Source organism: Equus caballus, chromosome 17 (genome assembly GCF_041296265.1).
Source record: "Equus caballus isolate H_3958 breed thoroughbred chromosome 17, TB-T2T, whole genome shotgun sequence".
Lineage (NCBI taxonomy): Eukaryota > Metazoa > Chordata > Mammalia > Perissodactyla > Equidae > Equus > Equus caballus.
Genome location: NC_091700.1, coordinates 43,046,064 through 43,071,264, shown reverse-complemented (window position 1 = coordinate 43,071,264; position 25,201 = coordinate 43,046,064). Strand labels below are relative to the sequence as shown.

The window sequence follows — 25,201 nt, the reverse complement described above, 5'->3', positions numbered from 1 at the left end:
GTAGGATCGCATTAGGATCTTCAGAGGAGCTTTTCTAAAATGTGGATGTTCTCCCTTCCAGGGTGTATCAGAATCTTGGAGGTTGAGGAGAAACCTGGCATGAGTTTGTTTTCTTTTCTTAAAAATGATATTATGTTCAATCATTAAACAATTTTTGACACAAAACTTTGGCACCATGAATATGCCATAATATTTGCTCTCATGGAATAATATATATGGGTAAAGGGTACTAGTTAGAGTCCCACAGGCAAAAATCTGGTGATTTTGATTCCGGCCTTGGTTAAGAGGTGGAAATTATTTGAAGAAAATGACTTTAATTGTAATCATTTAATCATAGGATTTTTTTTTTTTACTGCTGTACAAATCCTAGTCATCAGCATTATTAGTAGACAATTTGATGATTCCTCACTTCAGCAAGGCAGGAATGTTTATTCATCACCTTTGAACTCCAGTCTACATTTCTCTTGCCTTCTGTTCAGTCATAACCCTCTCTCCCTTCAAAATTTGGCAAGACATCCTTGACTTTTGTCATATTCAGATATGCTAACTTCCTTTGACAAGCTCTCATACTCAATTCCTCTTTTAATGTCTGCTTCTCACACTATATTAGTTCCCTGTAAAGTATTAATTCCTCCTACTTAGGAATTTTTATTCATTTTGCAAATATTCATTATAGATGTTCGTGTCTCATTCTTTTGGTTAGAATAAGATCTTTTCTTTGGATTAGGAACAGTAACCTTCCCACAGTCCTTAGGGTAAGTTCTGCAAATACTGAGTCTCCCACACGGTGTTATCATGACTGTTAGAAAGGAGGGAGCCCTCACTGGAGGTACGTGCTCTGGCCACTGAACAGCGCACTGATGGGAGTGGACTTTTGACTCCTGTAGTTCTTCATTCAGTGCGTGAATTTTGTCATCTCCTTTGGAGCTGCCTTCCCAGAGCGAGTATGTCAAACATCCTAAGTAAACCCTGACCCAGTGTTAGAAATCTTGGCTAATTTTGAATTAGGAATTCTTTCTTTAAACAATATTTTAAAATTAACACAACAAACACAAAATATAACGTATTGTGTGAGTTAACATCTTTAAAAAAATACTTTAAAAACCCAGTAATACTACCAAGTAACTTAATTTGAAATAAAGAAAACAATATCTCCCTAAATTGGGGTACCTCATTCTTTTTGAAAATTTTGACAAAGATACAAATTTAGAAAATACTTTTTAAAATATATTTTAAGGTACAAAGCTGTTTGAAATGTTTATCTGTATAAAATTGTATATAATTGCCAAAATAACATTACTGCTCCTTTACAGTTTTCAAGTTCTTTAAAATATCTGCTTTTAGTCTATAATTTAACAAAAGGATCACAGTTTTGAGAGACTCTTAAAAAATTGCTTTAAAATGATCACTTTTAATGAAAATCTAGTTAGAATTTTGGGCCTCTTTTGCTTGATTTGTAAAATGTAACTAGTTTACTTTCAAAGCAGTGCCTCAAACTTTTAAATACTGTTCAGTCTGGTTATAATAAAAATAGTCTAGCACTGTCAAAAGATTCATAGTTTATCACTATATTTTTCTGGTATTTTCTATACCAGATGGTTACCCTGGAAGGGAAAATAATATTTTATGTACACTCTCTTTATTTGGAAAATTATGTAGTTATGTTAGGCACATATTGTTGAAGTCATAGTCATGTCTGATTAAATAAGTATTACTTTGTGTTTTCTGCTAGAATAATGATTATCAAGAACATTTGGCATTTATTAAATACTGTATAATACCATGATTAGCCTTGGTCAAATTAATTTATGTACTCACTTTGTTGCTGCTGTTTATTATACTAAGAAATTAATGAAAAATTTTAGTAAGAGTAAGAGCTCAGACTCTGGAGCCTGGCTACCTAAGTTCAAATCCGTGTTTTGCCATCTCTTAGCCTCATTTTCCCTATCTATTAAGTGGGGATAGTGTACCTACATCATAGGGTTTTTGTGAAAATTAAATGCACACACATAATAAGCATTTACTAAATAGTAGCTATTATCGTTAATAGATGTTAATATAGATTTCTTTTTCAGTAAATCCTTTGGATAAAGATGGAAAATAATAGGTAAATTAATAAAATATTTTTAATAAAAAGTCATTAATATTCTAATACATAACTAGTTCTAGGAAGCTATTCTGTTCATTTGTTCTTTATTTTTTTTAAACAGCTTAAAAGAGTTTTGGTTTTTATATTTATAAACCTCAAATCTTATTATCCCACACTCAGAAAATACTTTCAGTGTATAATATAGTATTCAGTCATAATTTACTAAAATAGCTATTTTTTCTGATGCATAAAATGAATAATGATAACACTTAACTCATGTATTTATTTTGAAGAGTACATGAGATGATACATTTGAAAAAATCTTTGTAAACTGAAAGTGCTTTAATTCTTGTCTAAGCAAACCATGAAAGTAAGAGACACATCATTCTGTTTTGCCAAGTGTATCTTAAATTAACTAACTTTAATCATCAGTTTAGTGTTCAGTGCCCCAAAGGGTAAATTTCCTACTAGGGTCATGCAAATATGAGTGAATGCCACCTTAAATTTTGCATCCTGGACACCTCTCTTGCTTTGTCCTAGTCCTGGCCCTGTTGTATACTGCTTATAGACATGAAAGACATTTCTATTGATGACATACTACAACTGAAATAGAAATAACCCAGAATATACTGGCAGTTTCATGTTTTCAGTTCTACTTACAGGGAAGTTAAAGATTTAAGTAAATAAGTAGTAGATTTTTCTTCTTTTAATTTCAGATTAATAGAGTTAATTCCTGAGTTTATGTGTGCAACTCCAAAGTTGTTTGCTATCACTGGACCTGCTACTACCCCTGCCTGGCATGTTCTTCACTCTCAATGGAGCTAGGAAGTTGGAAATTGTGTCACTTGTAACAGAGCTAAGACAATATGGATTATGGTGAGCTCTGTCACCTGGAATACATTCCTGGAGGCAACACAGTAGATCATTCAGTTATTCAGCAAATATTTTTAGAACCCCAGTTCTGTGCTAGGAATATACTAGAGAACAAGAGTGATTTATGACAAGAAAAAGCTCTATCCTAAAATATAGTTTCTATTGTAATAGATGTCCCATTTCTCTAAGAATATTCAAACTTCTCAGCATGGTCTTTAAGATTCTGCATAATCAGGCATCTGCCTACCATTTTCTCTAACAATCTCTCACCACTGCACCACCACTTTACTTTAGCATCAGTGGCCTCTTTTCATTTCCTAAAAGAACACCAGTTTCTTAGCACATGTTTCATCTTTTGGGAGACCTCTGCCCCCTGCTTCTCTCAAAGCACAGCCTCCTTCACACCCTTCAAGTCTCAGCATCCATGTTTTCTTCTCAGATGAGTCTTCCCTGAACCAGCCCATCTAGCTGGGTCTCCCCTTTTATTCTTCATGAGAGAACTCTCGTTTCATAGCATTTTTCTGAATTTGTCATTACCTACTTATCTCCCTGCTTGTTCATTGTCTGCCTCTTCCTATCACACTATAAGCACCATGTGGGTAGGAACCATATCTCTTTGCTCACCACTGTACTCAGTCCCTGGTCCATAGTAAGTATTCAATAAATGTTTGATGTTTAGTGGATAATATTTCACAGATAAACATGATTTCCAGTTTTACTCCAAGTTGCCTAAATACTCCACTGCACTTCACTTTGAAAGTCTTCTAAATAATAGACATTCTGAAACAATTTGCATGTTTTTACTTTCTTTATGGCTAAAGTATACATTCTGTGTTTGACTCATGCTTCAGGAAAATAACATGGGGGAAAAAGGAAAGGAGTATTTTATTTTTAAAGGATTTAGGGTATATGTAACTAAGAAACTTCTATTTTTAATCTTATTCTAACTATAAGGCAGAATTAAACTCAGAGAACTTTTTTTTTTCAGGTTTTTTTTTTTTATTGAGTTATTGATAGGTTACAATCTTGTGAAATTTCAATTGTACATTAATGTTTGTCAGTCATGTTGTAGGTGCACCACTTCACCCTTTGTGCCCACCCCCAACCCCACCTTTCCCCTGGTATCCACTAAACTGTTCTTGGTCCATAGTTTTAAATTCCTCATATGAGTGGAGTCATACACAGATTATCTTTCTCTTGCTGGCTTATTTCACTTAACATAATTCTCTCAAGGTCCATCCATGTTATTGCAAATGGAATGATTTTGTTCTGTTTTGCAGCTGAGTAGTATTCCATTGTATATATGTACCACATCTTCTTTATCCATTCGTCTGTTGATGGGCACTTAGGTTGCTTCCACATCTTGGCTATTGTAAACAGTGCTGCAATAAACATTGGGGTGCACAGGACTTTTGGGATTGCTGACTTCAGGCTCTTTGGATAAATACCCAGTAGTGGGATGGCTGGATTGTATGGTAGTTCTATTTTTAGTTTTTTGAGGAATCTCCATACTGTTTTCCATAGTGGCTGCACCAGTTTGCATCCCCACCAGCAGTGTATGAGGGTTCCTTTTTCTCCGCAACCTCTCCAACATTTGTTGCTATTAGTTTTAGATATTTTTGTCATTCTAACGGGTGTAAGGTGATATCTTAGTGTAGTTTTGATTTGCATTTCCCTGATGATCAGCGATGATGAGCATCTTTTCATGTGCCTATTGGCCATCAGTATATCTTCTTTGGAGAAATGTCTGTTCATGTCTCCAGCCCATTTTTTGATTGGGTTGTTTGATGTTTTGTGGTTGAGTTGCGAGAGTTCTTTATATATTAAGGATATTAAGCCTTTGTCAGATATATGACTTGCAAATATTTTTTCCCAGTTAGTGGGTTGTTTTTTTGTTTCAATCCTGTTTTCATTTGCCTTGAAGAAGCTCTTTAATCTGATGAAGTCCCATTTGTTTATTCTTTCTATTGTTTCCCTTCTCTGAGAAGGCATGGTGTCCGAAAAGATCCTTTTAATACCGATGTCAAAGAGTGTACTGCCTACGTTTTCTTCCAGAAGCCTTATGGTTTCAGGTCTCACCTTTAGGTCTTTAATCCATTTTGAGTTTATTTTGGTGAATGGTGAAAAAGAATGGTCAATTTTCATTCTTTTACATGTGGCTTTCCAGTTTTCCCAGCACCATTTGTTGAAAAGACTTTCTTTTCTCCATTGTATGCCCTCAGCTCCTTTGTCAAAGATAAGCTGTCCATAGATGTGTGGTTTTATTTCTGGGCTTTCACTTCTGTTCCATTGATCTGTGCACCTGTTTTTGTACCAGTACCATGCTGTTTTGATTACTGTAGCTTTGTAGTTTGTTTTGAAGTCAAGGATTGTGATGCCTCCCGTTTTGTTCTTTCTCAGGATTGCTTTAGCAATTCGGGGTCTTTTGTTGCCCCGTATGAATTTTAGGATTCTTTGTTCTAATTCTGTAAAGAATGTCATTGGGATTCTGATTGGGATGGCGTTGAATCTGTAGATTGCTTTAGGTAGAATGGACATTTTAACTATGTTTATTCTTCCAATCCATGTACATGGAATGTCTTTCCATCTCCTTATGTCGTCATCCAACTCTCTCAGAAAGGCCTTGTAATTTTCATTATATAGGTCCTTCACTTCCTTAGTTAAATTTACCCCAAGGTATTTTATTGTTTTTGTTGCAATTGTGAATGGTATTGTATTCTTGAGTTCTTTTTCTGTTGGTTCGTTACTGGAGTATAGAAATGCTACTGATTTATGCAAATTGATTTTATACCCTGCAACGTTGCTGTAGTTGTTGATTACTTCTAACAGTTTTCCAATGGATTCTTTGGGGTTTTCTATATATAAGATCATGTCATCTGCAAACAGCGAGAGTTTCACTTCTTCCCTCTCTATTTGGATTCCTTTTATTCCTTTTTCTTGCCTGATTGCTCTGGCCAGGACCTCCAGTACTATGTTAAATAAGAGTGGTGATAGAGGGCATCCTTGTCTCGTTCCTCTTTTCAGGGGGATGGGGTTCAGTTTTTGCCCATTGAGTATGATGTTGGCTATGGGTTTGTCGTATATGGCCTTTATTATGTTGAGGTAGTTTCCTTCTATGCCCATTTTGTTCAGAGTTTTTATCATAAATGGCTGTTGGATCTTGTCAAATGCCTTCTCTGCATCTATTGAGATGATCATGTGGTTTTTATTCCTCAGTTTGTTGATGTGGTGTATCACGTTGATTGCTTTGCGGATGTTGAACCATCCCTGTGTCCCTGGTATGAATCCCACCTGATCCTGATGTATGATTCTTTTGATGAATTGCCGAATTCTGGTTGCCAAAATTTTGTTTAGAATTTTTGCATCTATGTTCATCAGTGATATTGGCCTGTAGTTCTCTTTTTTCTTGGTGTCCTTGTCAGGTTTTGGTATCAGCGTGATGTTGGCCTCATAGAATGTGTTAGGAAGTGTTCCATCTTCCCTAATTTTTTGGAATAGCTTGAAAAGGATAGGTATTAAATCCTCTCTGAAAGCTTGGTAGAATTCCCCAGGAAAGCCATCTGGTCCTGGGGTTTTATTCTTTGGGATGTTTTTGATTGCTGTTTCAATCTCTTTCCTTGTGATTGGTCTGTTCAAATTGTCTGCCTCTTCTTGAGTGAGATTTGGAAGATTGTAGGAGTCCAGGAATTTATCCATTTCCTCTAGGTTATCCATTCTGTTGGCATATAGTTTTTTGTAGTATTCTCTTATAATCTGTTGTATTTCTGCAGAGTCTGTTGTTGTTTCTCCTCGCTCATTTCTGATTTTGTTTATTTGAGCTTTCTCCCTTTTTTTCTTTGTAAGTCTGGCTAGTGGTTTGTCGATTTTATCTATCTTCTTAAAAAACCAGCTCTTTGTCTCATTGATCCTTTCTACTGCCTTTTTCGTTTCAATAGTATTTATTTCTGCTCTGATTTTTAGTATTTCTCTCCTTCTGCTGACTTTGGGCTTCATTTGTTCTTTTTTCTCTAGTTCAGTTAGGTGTGCTTTAAGGTTGCCTATTTGGGATTTTTCTTGTTTGTTAAGATGTGCCTGTATTGCGATGAATTTTCCTCTTAATACAGCTTTTGCTGTATCCCATATGAGTTGGTATGGCATGCTATCATTTTCATTTGTTTCCAGGTATTTTTTTATTTCTTCTTTAATTTCTTCAATGATCCATTGCTTGTTCAGTAGTGTGTTGTTTAGTCTCCACATCTTTGTGCCTTTCTCAGCTTTTTTCTTGTAATTAATTTCTAGCCTTATAGCACTATGGTCTGAGAAGATGCTTGTTATTATTTCAATTTTTTTAAATTTGTAGAGGCTTGCCTTGTTTCCCAACATATGGTCTATCCTAGAAAATGTTCCATGTGCGCTTGAGAAGAATGTGTATTCAGCTCCTTCAGGGTGGAGTGATCTATATATGTCTATTAAGTCCAATTGTTTTAGTTTTTCATTCAGCTCCACTATTTCCTTGTTGATTTTCCGTCTGGATGATCTGTCCATTGATGTGAGTGGGGTGTTGCGGTCCCCTACTATTATTGTATTGTTTTTAACATCTTCCTTTAGGTCTGTTAATAGTTGCTTTATGAATCTTGGTGCTCCTGTGTTGGGTGCATAGATATTTATAAGCGTTATTTCTTCTTGATGAAGTGTCCCTTTGATCATTATATATTGTCCCTCTGTGTCTCTCTTTACCTGTCTTATTTTGAAATCCACTTGGTCTGATATGAGAATTGCAACACCTGCCTTTTTTTCCTTGCTATTTGCTTGAAGTATTGTCCTCCACCCCTTCACCCTGAGTCTGTGTTTGTCCTTGGGGCTGAGGTGTGTTTCCTGGAGGCAACAAATTGTTGGATCTTGTTCTTTAATCCATTTTGCCACTCTGTGTCTTTTTATTGGAGAGTTCAATCCGTTCACATTGAGAGTGATTATTGATGCATGTGGACTTAATGCTGTCAATCTGTCGCTCATTATCTTGTTTTCCTGTGTTTCTTTTCCTGTGTGCTTTAGACTACCCATTTAATACTGCAATTTCTTATGCTGGGTTTCTTAGATTTTTCCTTATCTATGATTTGTGACTGTGTTCTGTACTTTATTTTAGTGTCTACCTTGAAGTTTGTATTTAGAATCTCGTGTATAATATAGTCTTTTCTCTGGTGGTCTCTTACTTACTCGACCAATACTGATTTAGACCCTTTGCTCTTCCCCTCCTAAATAATTATTTTCATTTTTGATTCCAACTCGTCTTATTAATTTGTAGTGAGAGTGCTAAGATCGTCCTTGTTTTGATAGTTTCCTTATTTTTACCCTAATGCTATAGTTGAATATTTGCTATCCTGTTCTGGTTCCATCCATCGGTCTCCCTAGTCTGTGGATTGTGTCCCCTTTCTCCCTTTTTTCTTTTTTCAAGTATGAGAGCCTTCTTGAGGATTTCTTATAATGGAGGGCTTTTAGTTACAAATTCCCTTAACTTTTGTTTGTCTGGAAAAGATTTAATTTCTCCCTCATATCTGAAGGAAATTCTTGCTGGATAGAGTATTCTTGGCTGAAGGTTTTTATCCTTTAAAGCTTTGAATATAGCACTCCATTCTCTCCTAGCTTGTAGGGTTTCTGTAGAGAAATCCGCTGACAGTCTGATAGGGGCTCCTTTATAGGTTATTCTCTTTTTTTTTTCTTACTTCCCTGAGTATTCTCTCCTTATCATTCCTATTTGCCATCTTTACTATTATGTGCCTTGCAGTGGGTCTTTTTACATTGACAAATCTAGGAGATCTAAAACCCTCCTCTACACACATTTCTCCATTGATCCCTAGATTTGGGAAGTTCTCTTCAATAATTTCGTTAAGCACACTTTCTGCTCCATTTTCCTTTTCCATATTCTCGGGAATTCCTATGATCCTTATGTTCTTACTCTTCATTGAATCCATTATCTCTCGGAGATTTTCCTCATTTTTTTTAATTCTTAGTTCTCTTTCTTCCTCTGTCTGGCGCCATTTAGCCTGTCTGTCCTCGATTATGCTGATTTGCTCCTCTAGGTTGTCTACACGGGCATTCAGGGAATCCGTATTCTGTTTTATCTGGTCCATTGTGTTTTTCATCTCAAGTAATTCTGTTTGATTCTTCTTTATGATTTCAATCTCTTTTGTGAAGTAACTCCAGAACTCGGCTTGTTTCTCTATCTTTCTCTCTACCTCATTGAGTTTTTTGATTATAGCTGCTCTGAATTCATTATCACTTAGTTTACCTAATTCCAAGTCCTCAGGACTTAATTCTGTGTTTTTATTGTTTTCCTTCTGGTCTGGGGCTTTTATAAATTGCTGGATGGTAGAGGAGCGGTTTTTTCTCATGGTGGTAGAATTCAGTTGCAGTTACAGCCTGTCGCCACGTTCCGGCGCCTCCGAAGGTGTAAAGCTAGGTTTATGATCTCCTCCTTCTTGGTATAGTAGGTCTCTAACGAGCTGGCATTATGTTTATTCTCTGAAATTCAGTTCTTCCAATCTTTTGTTGTGTTTTGGAGGGGAGAGAATCCCGGGTCAGCTCACCCTGCCATTTTGCTCCCTAGTTTAAACTCAGAGAACTTTGAACCTTTAACCTACTCACTTCATTCATTTATTCAACAAATGTTTATTGAGTTCCTACTGTGTGCCAGGCAATTTTAGACATTGGGGATACTGTTGTGAACAAGATAAATAAAGCACAGGCCTTCCTTCATCTTGCATTATAGTGGGGGAGACAGTCAATGCACAGGTAAGCAAATGAATACTTAACATAATTTCAAGTAGTGATCAATAGTATGAAGAAAGCAGAGCACAATTGAGAGCAGCAGATAAGTTGGAATTAGGAGTGTCTTACACGAGATGTTCAAAGAAGGCTTTGCTGAGGAGGTGCTGTTTGTGAGACAGCATGAATAATGGAGTGAGTTGAGTCATGGGAAGCTCTGGCAAAGAACATTGCAGGCAAAGGAAACAGCAAATCTAGAAATTCTGAGACAGGAAGAATCATACCACATTTAAGGAATAGAAAGATGACCAGTATGGTTGGAGTAAGTAAGGAGGAAACTGATAGAAAGTGAGGCCTGAGAGGTAAGCAGGGGGCAGACTTCATGTAGTGCTTTGTAAGCCAAGGTAAGGAGTTTGTATTTCTATTGGGAAGCCATTGGAGGGCTTTGATAGGGGAAGGTGTGGGGAATAGCTTATTAGCTCTGTTGGGGAGAACTGAGAGGCAGCAAGACTAGAAGTATGAAAAATAGTTGATAGGATGCTTTTGTGGTGGTATAGTCAAGAAATAATAGTGGCTTGGACTGTAGTGATGTTAGAGATGATCAGAAGAAGTTAGACTTGGGATATATTTTGAAGTTAGAGCCAACATGACTTGCCTGGTTTGGATAATGGAAAACGAAGAAAAGAATAATTAACAGTGACTCCTTTTTTGCTTTGGGCAACTAGGTACAAGGAGTGATAATGATATGGGAAAAACTGGGGAGGAACAGGAGACTTTTGGTGGTAAAGTATCAATAAAGTTTATTTTACGCATAGACATCAAGCGAACATGTTGAGTTAAGGTGGAAGGGGACAGATGCTTCTAAGATGATCCTTCAAGTATATCAGTATCTGAAAATTACACGATTGTTTCCCTTTATGTCCCTACTTCTTAGCCTAGGGCCTGTTACAAAATAGACATACAGCGGATATTGGATGGATGGATGGATGGAAGGATAACTAGGCATACATTCATACATTTGAACAAACACGTTGTCCTTTGTATAAAGGCATTTATAACAGAATAACAACCCTAATAATATCAAATACTTACATAGCACCTACTCTGTGCCAGGCACTGTTGTGAATGCTTAACATGTATTAACTCACTTAATTCTCACAATACTGTGATTTAAGTTAGTATTATTATCATTAGTATCTCTACAGGTGAGAAAAGAGAGTCATAACAAAGTTAAGCAACTTGTCCAAGGTCATGCAGTCAGTAAGTGGCCGGGATTTGAACCCATGTGGCATGGCTCCAGAGTCTGTGCTCCTATCCACTGCACTATACTTCTTCCCATTATCATGACATACTCATTATTGTAAACCTATATCTCTATATCTTTGTGACCACTTGGGTTGGGGGAGATGGAATAATAAAAGGGATACTTGAGTGAAACATGGAGACTGTTGGTGAAAAAAATGCCACCTAACCCTTGGAGGAAGAATTCACTTATTATAATCCCACTGTGCTAATCTGAAGCACAACCAGGTAAACCATATCTGAAGAGAAAGCAAAATGCCTGATTAGTAGCATACCTAAGTCCTATTAAAAGGCTCAGTTTATTTGCATATTTTTGTTAGTCTCAGGGTATCCTAAAATGTCTTTGAGAGAAAAATGTGATTAGGCCACTCCTGGTGAATATATGTGGATTTCCACCCATTCCATTTCAGTTAAATAAAGATACTTGGTTTGTCAATGGCTACAAGATGTAAAACATTAAGTATGCCGTACATGCATTAGCTGGTGGTGTTAACATTACTTTACTCAGATGAAAGCCATTACTCAGATTGCACTTCAGAGTTCCCCTAATGAATGTAGCAAAGAATGACATGACATAAAAATTACTTTCTGGGGGTTGCAGAATAAACCAGTATTGTTTATTTTTTAAAGATTTAGTTTTACTTAGTTTATTATGGTTTTAGTCATACAGAAGTTTTCAGTTTTCTCTGTAGTCAGATCAGTTTATCTGTTTTCTTTATGATTTTGGGTTTTGATCAAAGGTACAAAGTCCTTTTTTTATCAAGTAATAAAGATATTCTCTTGTATTTACTTCTAGTACTTTTTCAATTTTGTTTTTTAATATAAGTAATTGACTTTCTATATACTGTGAAGGTGTAATGATCTAACTTTTTAAAAAATTGCTGACTAATTTTTCCAACACTTTTTATTGGATAGACTATTCTTCATATTTTCACAAAGTCTACTTTAGTCTACAGTTTTGTATATTTACTTACTGATGTATCACTTCCCCTTTTGATATAAACCCGGCATCTTGACAGTCTGTCTGTTGTCTTATCCTTCTTAGTTCAGGCACTAAAAGAATAGAATACATATGGCCCTCCTGTTTTGAACTTGCAACCTCCAAAAAATTAAAATTTTTGAATCACTGTTTTTAATGGTTCTTACTGCTGGTCTTACTTTTTGTAAATGATATTTTTTAAATTATACTTTTAGACTTTTGCTTGGAATGTAGAAATGTAATTATTTTTCATATTGATGTCATAATGGTAACCTTGCTAATCTCTCTTATTCTAATAATTCCTCTGTAGATCCTTTTGAGTTTTCTTTATTGATAATCAAATTATCTGTGAATAATGTTATTTTTGTTGTTTCTTCATTTCCAATCCTTTCGTCTTTTATTTCTTTTCCTTATCTTATTGAGCTGGTTGGAACCTCAAGTACAATGCTGAACAGAATGCACAATCATGGGCATTCTTCTCTTGTCTCTGACTTTTTAAGGGGAATGCTTTTAATGTTTCACCATTACATATAATGTTTGCTGTGGGTTTTTTGTTTGTTTATATATGCCATTTATCAAATTAGGAAGTACCCTTCTGTTCCTGGTTTACTAAGAGTTTTGTTTCTTTTTTATTTTATTACAAGTGGGTTTTTTGTTTTTTTTAAAGATTGACACCTGAGCTAACAACTGTTGAGAATCTTCCTTTTTTTTTTCCTGCTTTTTCTCCCCCAATCCCCCCAGTACGTAGTTGTATATTTTAGTTGTGGGACCTTCTAGTTGTGGCATGTGGGACACCACCTCAGCATGGCCTGATCAGCAGTGCCATGTCCACGCCCAGGATCTAAACTGGCAAAACCCTGGGCTGAAGCAGAGTGCTTGAACTTAACCACTCAGCCACGGGGCCAGCCCCTACAAGTGGGTTTTTGAATGAGAACTTTTCTGCTTTGATTTTGTTGAGATTTTTCACCGTAGATTTATTAGCAAGGTGAATTGCATTACAGATTTTCTGATGTTGAACTACTCTTGCAACCTGGATAAACTCAACTTAGTAATGATATGTTCTCTTTTTAACACTGCTGATTTGGGTTGCTAATATATTTTATGTAAGATTTTCATATCTCTGTTCGTGAGTGAGAATGGGCTATAATTTACCTTTTTCTAATCTCCTTGACAGGTTTTAGTATCAGTGTTTTACTTGCCTCATAAAATGAGTTGGACAATATTTCTACTTCTTCCATTCTTGGAAAAGTTTGAGTAAAAGTGGAATGATCTGTTGCTTGAATTTTTGGTAGAATTCTCTGATAAAACCAAAGGTGATTGATGTTTTCTTTGTGGAGAGATTTTTAATAACTGATTCAAATTCTTTAATAATTTATAGGACTATTGAGATTATTTTATTTCTTATTTTCATTTATATTTTTATAGAACTTTCCACTTAGTCTAATTTTCCCCAATTTATTGACATAAAATTATGCCTAACAGCCGCCTGTTATCTTTTTAATCTTTGTGATGATGGTCCCACTTCTTGTTCCTAATACTGTTTTATCTGTCTCTTTTCTTTTTCTCAATCTGCTGGAAGTTGGTTTATTTTATTAGGTATTTCAAAGAACCAATTATTAGCTTTGTTGATCAGACTGTATTTTATCTTTATTTTCACTTTCATTAAATTCTGCTCATATCTTTAGTATTTCCTTCTTTCTACCTTCTTTGGGTCTTTTCTGTGGTCTTTTTCCCCTAACTTTTCATTTCTTTTCTGATATAAGCATTTAAAGTTATACATTTTTCTTGTCCTTTATTTTGTGTATAGTAGAAAAATTAGCAATCAGTATTTTCAAAGTGGAGAAAAGTATCTCCTTCTGACGTCTAAATTGCTACTATCAATTGTAACTAAATTCATAGTGCTCACCCTGTCAGACAATATGATTTTGATATATACATGGAAAAATCATACTTACCAATGTTGTTTTAATGTTATCTTGTTTCCATACAGGATTCACCTTTATTTGATCTTATTAAACAAGCAAAGGACCGAGAAGGCCCAGCTGATCACCTTGAATCTGCTTGTACTCTCAACCTTCCTCTCCAGAATAATCATACTGCAGCAGACATGTAAGTAGAGTGTATCTTATGTTATCCACTCAGCCTGCACATGGATTTTGAGCATGGTGTAATGGGAGAGACTATATAGAAGCTGTAGGGAATAGAATTTTGAGTAAGACATTGTTCCTGCTTTCAAGAAGCAGGAGTATAAGATATATGACCCAAGTAAAGGTCATATAAAGTAGTACAAAGTGCTACTGAAATCACTCGGGTTTGCTGTAATGTGGGCAGTTTTCATGGCAGAGATGGCAATTTAGATAGGCCTTGAAGGTGGAATAGGATTTCAACATGGAAACTGGAGAGGAGGAAGGAGACAGAAAAGTGTTCCACGAGTCAGACGTGGCATGAACCCAAAGCATAACAGCCAGGAAAGCAGGAAACATTTTTCAGGGAGTGCAGGTCAGTGCATTTGGAGTAAAGCATAGGATAGGCATAGGGAGTAGTGGGGGATATGAGACCAAAATGGTTGATTAATGGATGGCGATGATAATGGAAGAAGCAAGCAATAGCTAACATTTATTGAGGGTTCACTATGTGCTGAACAGTTACCTAAGTACTTCAGATTTTTTTTTTAAATTTAATCTTCATAACAGCCCTGTAGGGTAGTAGATACTGCTATCAGCCTCAGTTATCTATAAAATAGGAATTACAGGAAGAAGCTAACTTGCCAAAAGTCAACAGAAACTAAACCCAAGCAACCTGACCCCAAAGCCCATACTTTTAACCGTTCTAGCTACACTGCCTTTCTTGGCAGTGTGTCGAATGTTATGTTTTATGTAGGAATTGACGTTACAGTGTTCTGTGGTTAGTGCAGTGACTATTTTCCAGAGATGTCATTTTCATGCTAACTTGTACCCAAAGTATTTCTAGCATGTAGAGCCTCTGCCTTCACATATAAATTTGTTTGTTAGGCAATACATTAATATAAATAAGTTAAGCCTTATCTTTTTCTTTAATTCAATAAGCAGTTATCTGTTAAATGCCAGGAAGTGTTTTAGGCACTGAGACTACAAAGGAGAATAAGATGGGCTAGGTCCTTCCCATCATAAGAGCCTAACATTCTGGAGGAAGGAAATAGACAGTGGACAAATAAACTAATGCATAAAGTGATTTTACTGTATAATAAGTTCTTTAATTGAAATAAACAGAGTGATGTGAAAGAGAGAAACTGAGAGAGTGATAGAATGTTTAGGGAAGCTTTCTCTGATGAAGTGATATTTGATCTGTGACCTCAAGGACAAGTGGATGCTGGCTAGGCAAAAGTCTGCTTGATGTGCATTCCAGGCAGAGCAGATGGCAAGTGCAGTGGCCCTAGAGGAGATCAAACTTAGCTGGTCTGAGGAACAGAAAGAAATCCCAGTGTGGCTGGAGAAGAGTGAGCAAGAGGAGACATACAGGACGAGGTCGGAGAGGCAAACTGGGGCTAGACCTTGTAGGTTCCCATAGGCCATAGAAAAGAGTTTGCATTTTAGAAGGGCAGTGGGAAAGCATTAAGGGTTTAACGAGGCGTGAGCTTGCTATATTCAGTAGTCCAAGTGAGAAATATAGATGACTTGGGCTAAGATATGTCAGCAGAGATAGAAAGAAATGGAAAGATCTGGGATGTATCTTAGAGGAAGATTTAATAGAACTTGGTTTTGCATTGAATTTGAGGATCTGGAAAAAGGGGAAATTAAAAGTAACTCCTAGGTTTTTGACTTAAGACTGGATGTAATGTGGAGCCATTTATTGAGATGGGAAGTACAGGGGGAAGAAATCAAGAGTTCTGCTTTGGGCTTCTTAAGTTTGAGATTCAAATAGTGGTACCCAGTAGGTAATTGAATATTTGATAGTAGATCAAGAAACACTAACTTCTACCCAAGTTAAGTCTGTCTACCATAATTGTCAGTTAGTGAATTGAAGAGAAATCCAAGATTGATAGTAGACTAGGCCCTGGAACTTATAAAATCATTATGATGGCGATTTCCTTTTCCTCATGTACTACTTAATATACTACATGTGGTAGAAACATCCATAGTAAGGTACAGATCCTACTTCCTGCTCAGAATTATTTCTCATATACTAAAACAAAATTGGAAAGTAGACCTTGATTATCTTGTAAAATAAAGGGCAACACAGAGCAGTGGAACATCAGAAATTGAGAGGAAGTATTTACTAATATCTCTGCCTTGATTTATGTCTGACAGATTTAGTATACAAGTGTAAATCTGCTTTGATAACTTTATCTGAAGTATTAATTCATAGAATTCTGTACTATATAATTTTGATGAGTGTATGTGTGTGTAACTTAACTCTTATATATATGAACCATAGTTATCAATAAAACATTTTTAAGAGGAATATTACAACACTGTTTTGGTATCAATAACTTGTTCTTTTAAGATGGAGTTATCTTATAATCTCAATCCCACTATAAAATTATTAAAATGAAACATCTATACATATACAGCTTTTTTAATCAGTAAGGCAGTGATTCCCAGGTAAAGCCACTTATTAAAATAGAGTTGGAAATGATAATGACAAGCTTAGTTTTCCTATTAAGCTATCTTTTCCAGTGTCTATTTAAATAGCCTGCGCAAGGAATTTGGCTTAGAATAACAGACTAAGTAGATGAGATGTGTTTGGATGCATGTGTACAGCCGTGTGTGCATGTGTGTGTGTGTGTGTGTGTGTGTGAGAGAGAGAGATATTCTTAGGAAACTTCAAATGAAGACTTTTCCTTTGAATATATCTAGGTATCTTTCTCCTGTAAGATCCCCAAAGAAAAAAGGGTCAACTACACGTGTAAATTCTACTGCAAATGCAGAAGCACAAGCAACCTCAGCCTTCCAGACTCAGAAGCCAGTGAAATCTACCTCCCTTTCACTCTTTTACAAAAAAGGTTAGTAGATGATTACTTTGAAGAGCATGGACTCTGAAACCAGGCTGACTGGGTTCAAATCATGGCTCTTCTGCATACTAGGTGTGACCTTAGGTAAGTCACTTAATATTTCTATGCCTCAGTTTCCTCATCTGTCAAATGGAAATGATAATAACCTACTTTATAATAATAATAATCTACCTTATAGGTTTCTAAGATAATTGAATGAATTAATACATAAAATGCTTCCAACAGTGCCTAGCACATAGTAAGCGCTGAGAAAGTGTTAGATGTTGTTATTGTTTCTGCTATTGCTGCTGTTGTTATGCATTCAAATTAATGTTTGGAAATATTTGCTTCTGACATTACTTTTGCTGTTCAGGTCTGTATGTAGAGTTGAGATTATACAGTGTGCTGTGGCCTAGTGCAGGCGTATTTCCTGGCAACCAGGTTGTATAGCATTCTCTGATTCTGTGTGTATGTGGTTGGGCAGGGAGGTTGGTTTGTGTGTCTGTGCATGTGTAATACATTACAAGTGCACACTCATTTGGAGCTCTTTGAAGGAAAGTGAAAGGCCAGATCCTCTACAATAAATCTTTTTTCTGATTTTATTCAAGTCAGAAATATACTAAGCTCTATAGGCATATTTAGATAGCCCTTAAGTGAGTAGTGGCTCCAAAGTGTGGTCCCCAGTGAGCAGAGTCCACCTCACCTGAAACGTTGGAGAAAGAAGAATCTTTGCTTGGGCCCCACCCTAGAAGTACTCAATCAGAAACTCTAAGATGAGGCATAAAAATACTTATCTCAAACCCTCCACACAAGTCTAATGCATGCTAAAGTTTGAGAACCACTGCGATAAATTAACTAAAAAATTGTGATTGTCTTATGCAAGTCTTTGAAAAGTACATTTAAACCAAAGGTCATTATATTTAAAGTAGATGGAGGAAAATTCAATTTTGTGGATTCCTTTTCTCCTAATCTGTATTCCAATAGCATTTTTTTGAGAGTAATTAAGTTTCAGATCACAGTCATCTTACCACTTAGGTAATCTACAGGTCTATCATTTTTCAACAGAGTATGCTTCATTGGTATTTTATAGACAAAAACACTGTTTTTTGTTTTTAGAATTGGAAAAATTAATAGACACTGACAATTCCATTATTTTTAAAAATAATTATCCCTCCTGAATATTAATAAGAATTTCCAACATCTGTAATGAGTGATTACCAACAGAAGTGAAACAAACCTTTTTTGGTTTGTCAAAATTCACAATATCTTATGATCTTTCTTCTTCTACCTTCCATCTCTGCCTCAGTTTCATGCTGTAATAGTTAATTCAGGAAGTAGTATTTTGCTTTTTATGTACCTAGCACTATGCTAAAACTAGGAATCATTTATTCATAAGGAAAATAGTGGTAGAGGTGAGGTTACTGTTAAAATGCTACTTAATAGTATTATGGTTATAGCAATTTAATCTTTTGAAAAAATCCACTTCTAAGTCAAAATGAACAGTAAGCACGACTAATTCCCTTCTCTCTCCAGTGTATCGACTAGCATATCTTCGACTAAATACCTTGTGTACACGCCTTCTGTCTGACCACAGAGAGCTAGAACACATCATTTGGACCCTTTTCCAGCACACCCTGCAAAATGAGTATGAACTCATGAGAGACAGGCATTTGGACCAAGTAAGAAAACATGCAATTCACCTACTTATTTGTTAACTATGTGCTGATTTCTTAAGAAAAGGTTAGATTCAAATGAGAAGCTTAGATCAATTTAGTAGACTTAATATATATTCACTTGTTGGCAACTTTTTATATTTTTGCTGTAATTCTTAAAAATTAGAGCTTGAGAGTATTTCAGTAACTTGACTTCTACGATGACATGAAGGATCTTATTGGCAAAATCACTGAAGAAACTGTACTGTAGGCTTTTTCTGTGTTGTGGTAAGCTAGATTTCATTTTAGTGTGAAAAAAAACTTGAGACTTAAGAACCAGTTTATCTAACCAGTGCCAAATGAATGAATGAATGAACGAACAAACTAAGGAATGAGTTAATTAATTAATTGATTTACAGAGAATGATCCCTCATATCTTCCTTTTTCTTCTCTGTAAACAGGATAATAAGAATATTTTTTGGTAACAGCTTTATTGAAATATGATTGACATACCATACAAATTACACATTTAAACTGTATAATTCAGTGGCTTGTAGTATATTCACAGAGTTGTGCGACCATCTCCAAAATCAATTTTAAAACATTTTTATCATGCCAAAAAGAAACCCTGTACTCTATAGCACTCACCCTCCTATTCTCCCACCCACTCCAGCCCCGGGCAACAAACACTAATCTACTTACTGTCTCTATGGATTTTCCTATTCTGGTCATTTCATATAAATGGAATCATATAATATGTTATCTTTGTGTGTCTAGCTTCTTCCACCTAGTAAAATGTTTTCATTGTTCAACTGTGTTATAGCTTGTATAAGTACTTCATTCCTTTTTAATACCAAATAATATTCCATTGTATGGATATACCACTTCATGTTTATTCATCAATTGATATACATTTGAATTGTTTGAAATTTTGGGCTACTATGAATAATGTTACTATGAACATTCATATACAAGTTTTTGTGTGGACATGTCTTTTCATTTTTCTTGGGTATTTACCTGCAAGTGGAATTGGTGGGTCATATTGTAACTCTCTGTTTAACCTTTTGAGAAGTGGCCAGATTATTTTCCAACATGGCTACACCATTTTATGTTCTTACCAGCAGTGTATGAGGTTCCACTTTCTGCACATCCTCACCAACTTGTTATTTGCCTTTTTGATTATAGCCATACTAGTAAGTATGAAGTAGTATCTCTTTATAGTTTTGATTTGCATTTCCCTGATGGCTAATGATGTTGATTGAGCATCTTGTCATATGCTTATTGGCCATTTGTATATCTTCTTTGGAGAAATATCTATTCAGATCTTTTGCCTTTTTTTTTTTTTTTGCTGAGGAAGATTCACCCTGAGCTAATATCCATACCTGTCTTCCTTTATTTTTTAGTACGTGGGCTGCCAGCACAACATGGCTGCTAAGAGCAGTGTTGGTCTGCGCCTGGGAACTGAACCTGAGCTGCCAAAGTGGTGTGTGCTGAACTTAACCACTAGGCTGCCAGGGCTGGTCCTGCCTATTTTTCAATTGGATTGTCTTTTTTTAGTATTGAGTTATAAGAGTTCTTTACATATTCTACATACAAGTCCCTTATCAGATACATGATTTGCAGATATTTTCTCCCATTTGTGAGTTGTCTTTTCACTTTCTTGATGGTGTCCTTTGAAGCACAAAAGGTTTTAATTTTGATGATGTTCAATTTATCTTTTTCCTGTTATTACTGGTGCTTTTGGTGTCATATCTAAGAAACAATTGCCAAATCAGAGGTCGTAAAGATTTATTCCTGTTTTCCTCCCAGAGTTTTATAGTTTTAGCTCTCACATTTAGGTTTTGATCCATTTTGAGCTCGTTTTTGTATGTGGTATGAGGTAGGGGTCCAACTTCATTCTTTTGTATATCACTGCTATTGTTCTAGCATCATTTCTTGAAAAGTCTTTTCTTTCTCTGTTGACAGTTGTTGAAAATCAACTAACTGTAAATTTGCAAATGTTTACTTCTGATCTCTTAAATCTATTCCATTGATGTGTATGTCTCTTCTTATGCCAGTCCCACACTGTCTTGATTACTGTAGCTTTGTAGTAAGTTTTGAAATAGGGAAGCATTAGTGCTCCATTCTTGCTCTTCTTTTTCAAGGTTGTTCTAACTATTCTGAAACTTGAATTTCCATATTAATTTTAGGATCAGCTTGTCAATTTCTGCAAAGAAGCCAAGTGGGATTTTGGTAGAGATTACAGTGAATCATACATCAATTTGAGTACTCTCATCTTAACAACACTAAGTCCTCCAATCCATGAACATGTGATGTCTTTACATTTATTTAGATCTTTTTAAATTTCTTTCAATAATGTTTTGGAGTTTTCAGCATACAAGTCTTGCACTTGTTTTGTTAAATTCATTCCTAAGTACTTTATTCTTTTTTTTTTCCCTTTTTCTCCCCAAAGCCTCCCAGTACATAGTTGTGTATTTTTAGTTGTGGGTCCTTCTAGTTGTGGCATGTGGGATGCCACCTCAGCGTGGCTTGATGAGCAGTGCCATGTCCGTGCCCAGGATCTGAACTGGTGAAACCCTGGGCTGCTGAAGCGGAGCGTGCGAACTTAATCACTTGGCCACGGGGCCGGCCCCAGTACTTTATTCTTTTTAACACTCTTATAAATGGAATTATTTTCTTAATTCCTTTTTTGGATGGTTCATTACGAGTATATAGAAATACAGTTAATTTTTGTGTATTGATCTTGTATTTGACAACCTTGCTGAAGTTGTTTATCAGTTCTAATAGTTTTTTAGTGGATTCCTTAAGATTTTCAATATATAAGATCATGTCATCTGTGAATAGATATAGTTTTACTTCTTTTTCAGTCTAGATGAATTTTATTTCATTTACTTGCCTAATTGCCCTGGCTAGAACCTCCAATACAATGTTGAATGGAACTGGTGAGAGGGCACTTCTTTGTCTTGTTCCTGATCTTGTTACTGAACCGAAAATGGGTTTGCTTCCTGGCAGGTTAAAATCAGACTCTGGACCAGAAATAGCTTGTTTGTAGCAAATGGGAGGCCACAGGAATCATTTCCAAAGTCATGGCTATCCCTGAGCACGAGACAGCGGGGGCCTTTTATTTTGGATGGGGAATGAATAGTCAAAAGGGAGAGGTGGGTATTCGCTTGCCCAGGCTCAGCTGGAAAAGTCCTTCCACATACACTGCAGGGTATGGTAATAAGGCCTAAGCTCCTCCTGGAGAGATCTTAGCATTAAAAATGAGGCAAAGGTCATATGCTTCGCTCCTGTAATGGGGTTTGGTCTAGTTCAGGTGGTTGGTGGTTGCATCTCGTAACATAACAAAAAGAAAAATTGAGAGAAACAGTTAATGCTTCCAAACCCTGCCCTGAGTTCCTCAGGGCATTTAGTTGGTGACAGTCTTAGGGGAAAGCATTCAGTCTTTCCTACAGGAAATTAAATTTCCATTTTTTGAAGCTAAAAAAAAAGGTAACAGTACTTTTTAGAACACAACTATGTAACAAAATTCTGACTATTTTTACATTACATTTATTTACTAGATTATGATGTGTTCTATGTATGGCATATGCAAAGTGAAGAATATAGACCTTAAATTCAAAATCATTGTAACAGCATACAAGGATCTTCCTCATGCTGTTCAGGAGGTAGGCAATCTTCCATGGTAAGATTTTTTTGTATATACCCATATCTACAATAGAATAACTTCAGTCATTAATTAGATCATATATTCTGACCTTACTATATAAATTCACATATCAATTTTTTACTTTTATATTATTGGTTAATTATTTGTAACTAAAATGAAATTGGAAAGTTAACGCACTTTATAAGTTAATAAGGAATACTATATCCCTGCACTAAGGAGGATATCTGTAATACACTTTTACATGTGTATTAAAATATGTATATATAATCTGTGACATTTCACTTCTGGTAGAGCATCTATAATCCAAGCCTAGCAAGGCTTTTTCAGATTATTTTTTCCCTATATAATATGTGCTTCTTACTGTTAAAAAGTTTTATGAACTATTAAAAAAGAAAATATAAAGAGAGAAATTCCCAAATTCATTTAACAACTGTTTTTGCTCTTCTTCCTCAGACATTCAAACGTGTTTTGATCAGAGAAGAGGAATATGATTCCATTATAGTATTCTATAACTCGGTCTTCATGCAGAGACTGAAAACAAATATTTTGCAGTATGCTTCCACCAGAGTATGTTGAAAGTATCCTTTGATTGGGAAAATCTAATTATAAAGCAATGAATCTTACTAAAACATTAAATAATCTACTTTTTTGTTTTTGCTCTAGCCCCCTGCCTTGTCACCAATACCTCACATTCCTCGAAGCCCTTACAAGTTTTCTAGTTCTCCTTTACGGATTCCTGGGGGTAACATCTATATATCACCCCTGAAGAATCCATATAAAATTTCAGAAGGTCTGCCAACTCCAACAAAAATGACTCCAAGATCAAGGTTTGTGTTTTCTCTTTAGGGAAGTGGTAAAGAATAAGAGGGGATTATTTTGATCCAAACATAAAAATATCAAGCCTTCTTCCTTTAAAATAAGCTAGACTCGGGGCTGGCCTGGTGGCGCAGCAGTTACGTTCACACGTTCCGCTTCTCGGCGGCCTGGGGTTCGCTGGTTTGGATCCCAGGTGTGGACATGGCACCGCTTGGCAAAAGCCATGCTGTGGTAGGCATCCCACGTATAAAGCAGAGGAAGATGGGCATGGATGTTGGGTCAGGGCCAGTCTTCCTCAGCAAAAAGAGGAGGATTGGCAGCAGATGTTAGCTCAGGGCTAATCTTCCTCAAAAAAACAAAAAAAATAAGCTAGACTCTTGAGTTGCTTATTTATATTAAGTGATATAAGTAATTTATATTAAATTCTTATTTGGGAGGAAAGAAAGATAATCTGTTTACTTTAAATGGATTTACAAAAAGTGTCATCAACTTTTCTGGCTGCTGGGGTCTGTTCTTTTGTAAAGAGAACCAGTTTGGTAATAGGTTTCAAGTCACTTTCATATTTTTGTAAGTTGCCGTTCTGGTAAATAAAGTAGATTCTTTTTGGTTAAGAATTTTTATTCTGTAGTTTATTGACTGCCCTGTAAACTCTTTCTGTGGACCTGTTCATCCTGCTTTGTTGTGAAAATCTAGATGACTGATTAAATGTTGATGATTGTAAATTAAGTCTTTAGAAGTCCATCCCTAATTCTGCTTGTGGCTTCCGCATATTACTTTGGGCAGGTCTCTATGTCTACTTTAGAACAGTGCTGTGGATCAGGGAAATGATGAGTGTGAACCTGTTTTAAACTCTCAGATGAAAGGTTCTGTGCAACAAATCATTATATTATCTTCCACATCGAACCTCAAGTGCTCTCTGGCTTTGAAGTATACTTCAATTGACTTATTATATATTATCATGGGCTATTTGAAACTGACTTTATTTGTATAAAGTGGGAGGCAAATTAGCTACTATAGTTAATGTAGTCTCATCTTAGAAATTGTCAGCCCATACCTTTGTACTTAATGGACCAAAAAAACAAGGAGAAGGAGATGTATTAACCCCTTGGAAAACGTTTGTGAGATGTCTTTAATTATATAAGTAATGTACACTCATGATAAAAATTTCAAACTCTACGAGAAAAGATAAAGTAGAAAATAATTGGCAAATGATATAAATGCTCTTGTGTGCCCCTGTACCATCCTTTGTTTATTTGGTGTTCTTATGGTTGAGTATCTATACTGATATCTACAACTTATATTGTAAGCTGCTAAGATTCCGCACCATGTCTGTTTAATTTACGCAGTTCTACACCACCACATGAAAGTGTGTACTTAGGTAATTTTTAATGATGATAATTAATCCATATTATGTTCATAATGATGGCTTTTGCTGGTCTTAGTGAAATCACTTCCGGGTTGGGGTTATTTAGCAAAAAACTCATATTCTGAAAATCCTAATAAATCATTGATCAGGCATTAAGAGAACCTTAACACACTACTTACCCAGCATATTTAGGTATTTTGATTAATCAGATATCTATAAGATGATGGCCACTTATCAAGGAATTGGAGGAGAATAAAATCTATATATCTACTAATTCCATGCAGATATGATCAAATCTTTGTTATGTCAGGCTAATGCTGCTCTTTAGCTGATTGTCATATACATAAGTTACATGGTTCAAACAAATCAATAGAGGTGTCTGATTCTAGGGTATATGATAAACAGCCTTTACTGTATATCCATATAGATCCTAATTAGAATTCTCATTATTGGAGCTGGCCCCATGGCCAAGTAGTTAAGTTTGCATGTTCCGCTTTGGCATCCTCGGGTTCGCCAGTTCAGATCCTGGCACGGACATGGCACCGCTCATCAAACCATGCTGTGGTGGCATCCCACATAAAAGAACCCCCCTATGGTTGGGGTATACAACTATGTGCTGGGGCTTTGGGGAGAAAAAAAGAAGAGGAAGATTGGCAACAGATGTTCGCTCAGGGCTAATCTTCCTCACCAAAAAATATATATATATATATTCTTATTGTTACTTAATACAGTAAGTTTTTGCCA

The 25,201-nt window shown here is 35.8% G+C and overlaps 1 protein-coding gene across 5 annotated transcripts in view; it reads left to right on the top strand.

Moving 5' to 3' along the window:
* Positions 1-25,201, top strand: part of RB1 (RB transcriptional corepressor 1) — a 155,265-nt gene that overhangs the window by 121,961 nt on the left and 8,103 nt on the right. For all 5 annotated transcript variants that reach the window (XM_023621589.2, XM_023621588.2, XM_070239710.1 and 2 more), the window contains 6 exons: positions 13,975-14,093; positions 16,820-16,965; positions 18,487-18,632; positions 22,169-22,273; positions 22,729-22,842; positions 22,939-23,102. In XM_023621589.2, coding sequence (XP_023477357.1) covers positions 13,975-14,093; positions 16,820-16,965; positions 18,487-18,632; positions 22,169-22,273; positions 22,729-22,842; positions 22,939-23,102 — 794 coding nt within the window. The remainder of the gene's footprint in view (positions 1-13,974; positions 14,094-16,819; positions 16,966-18,486; positions 18,633-22,168; positions 22,274-22,728; positions 22,843-22,938; positions 23,103-25,201) is intronic.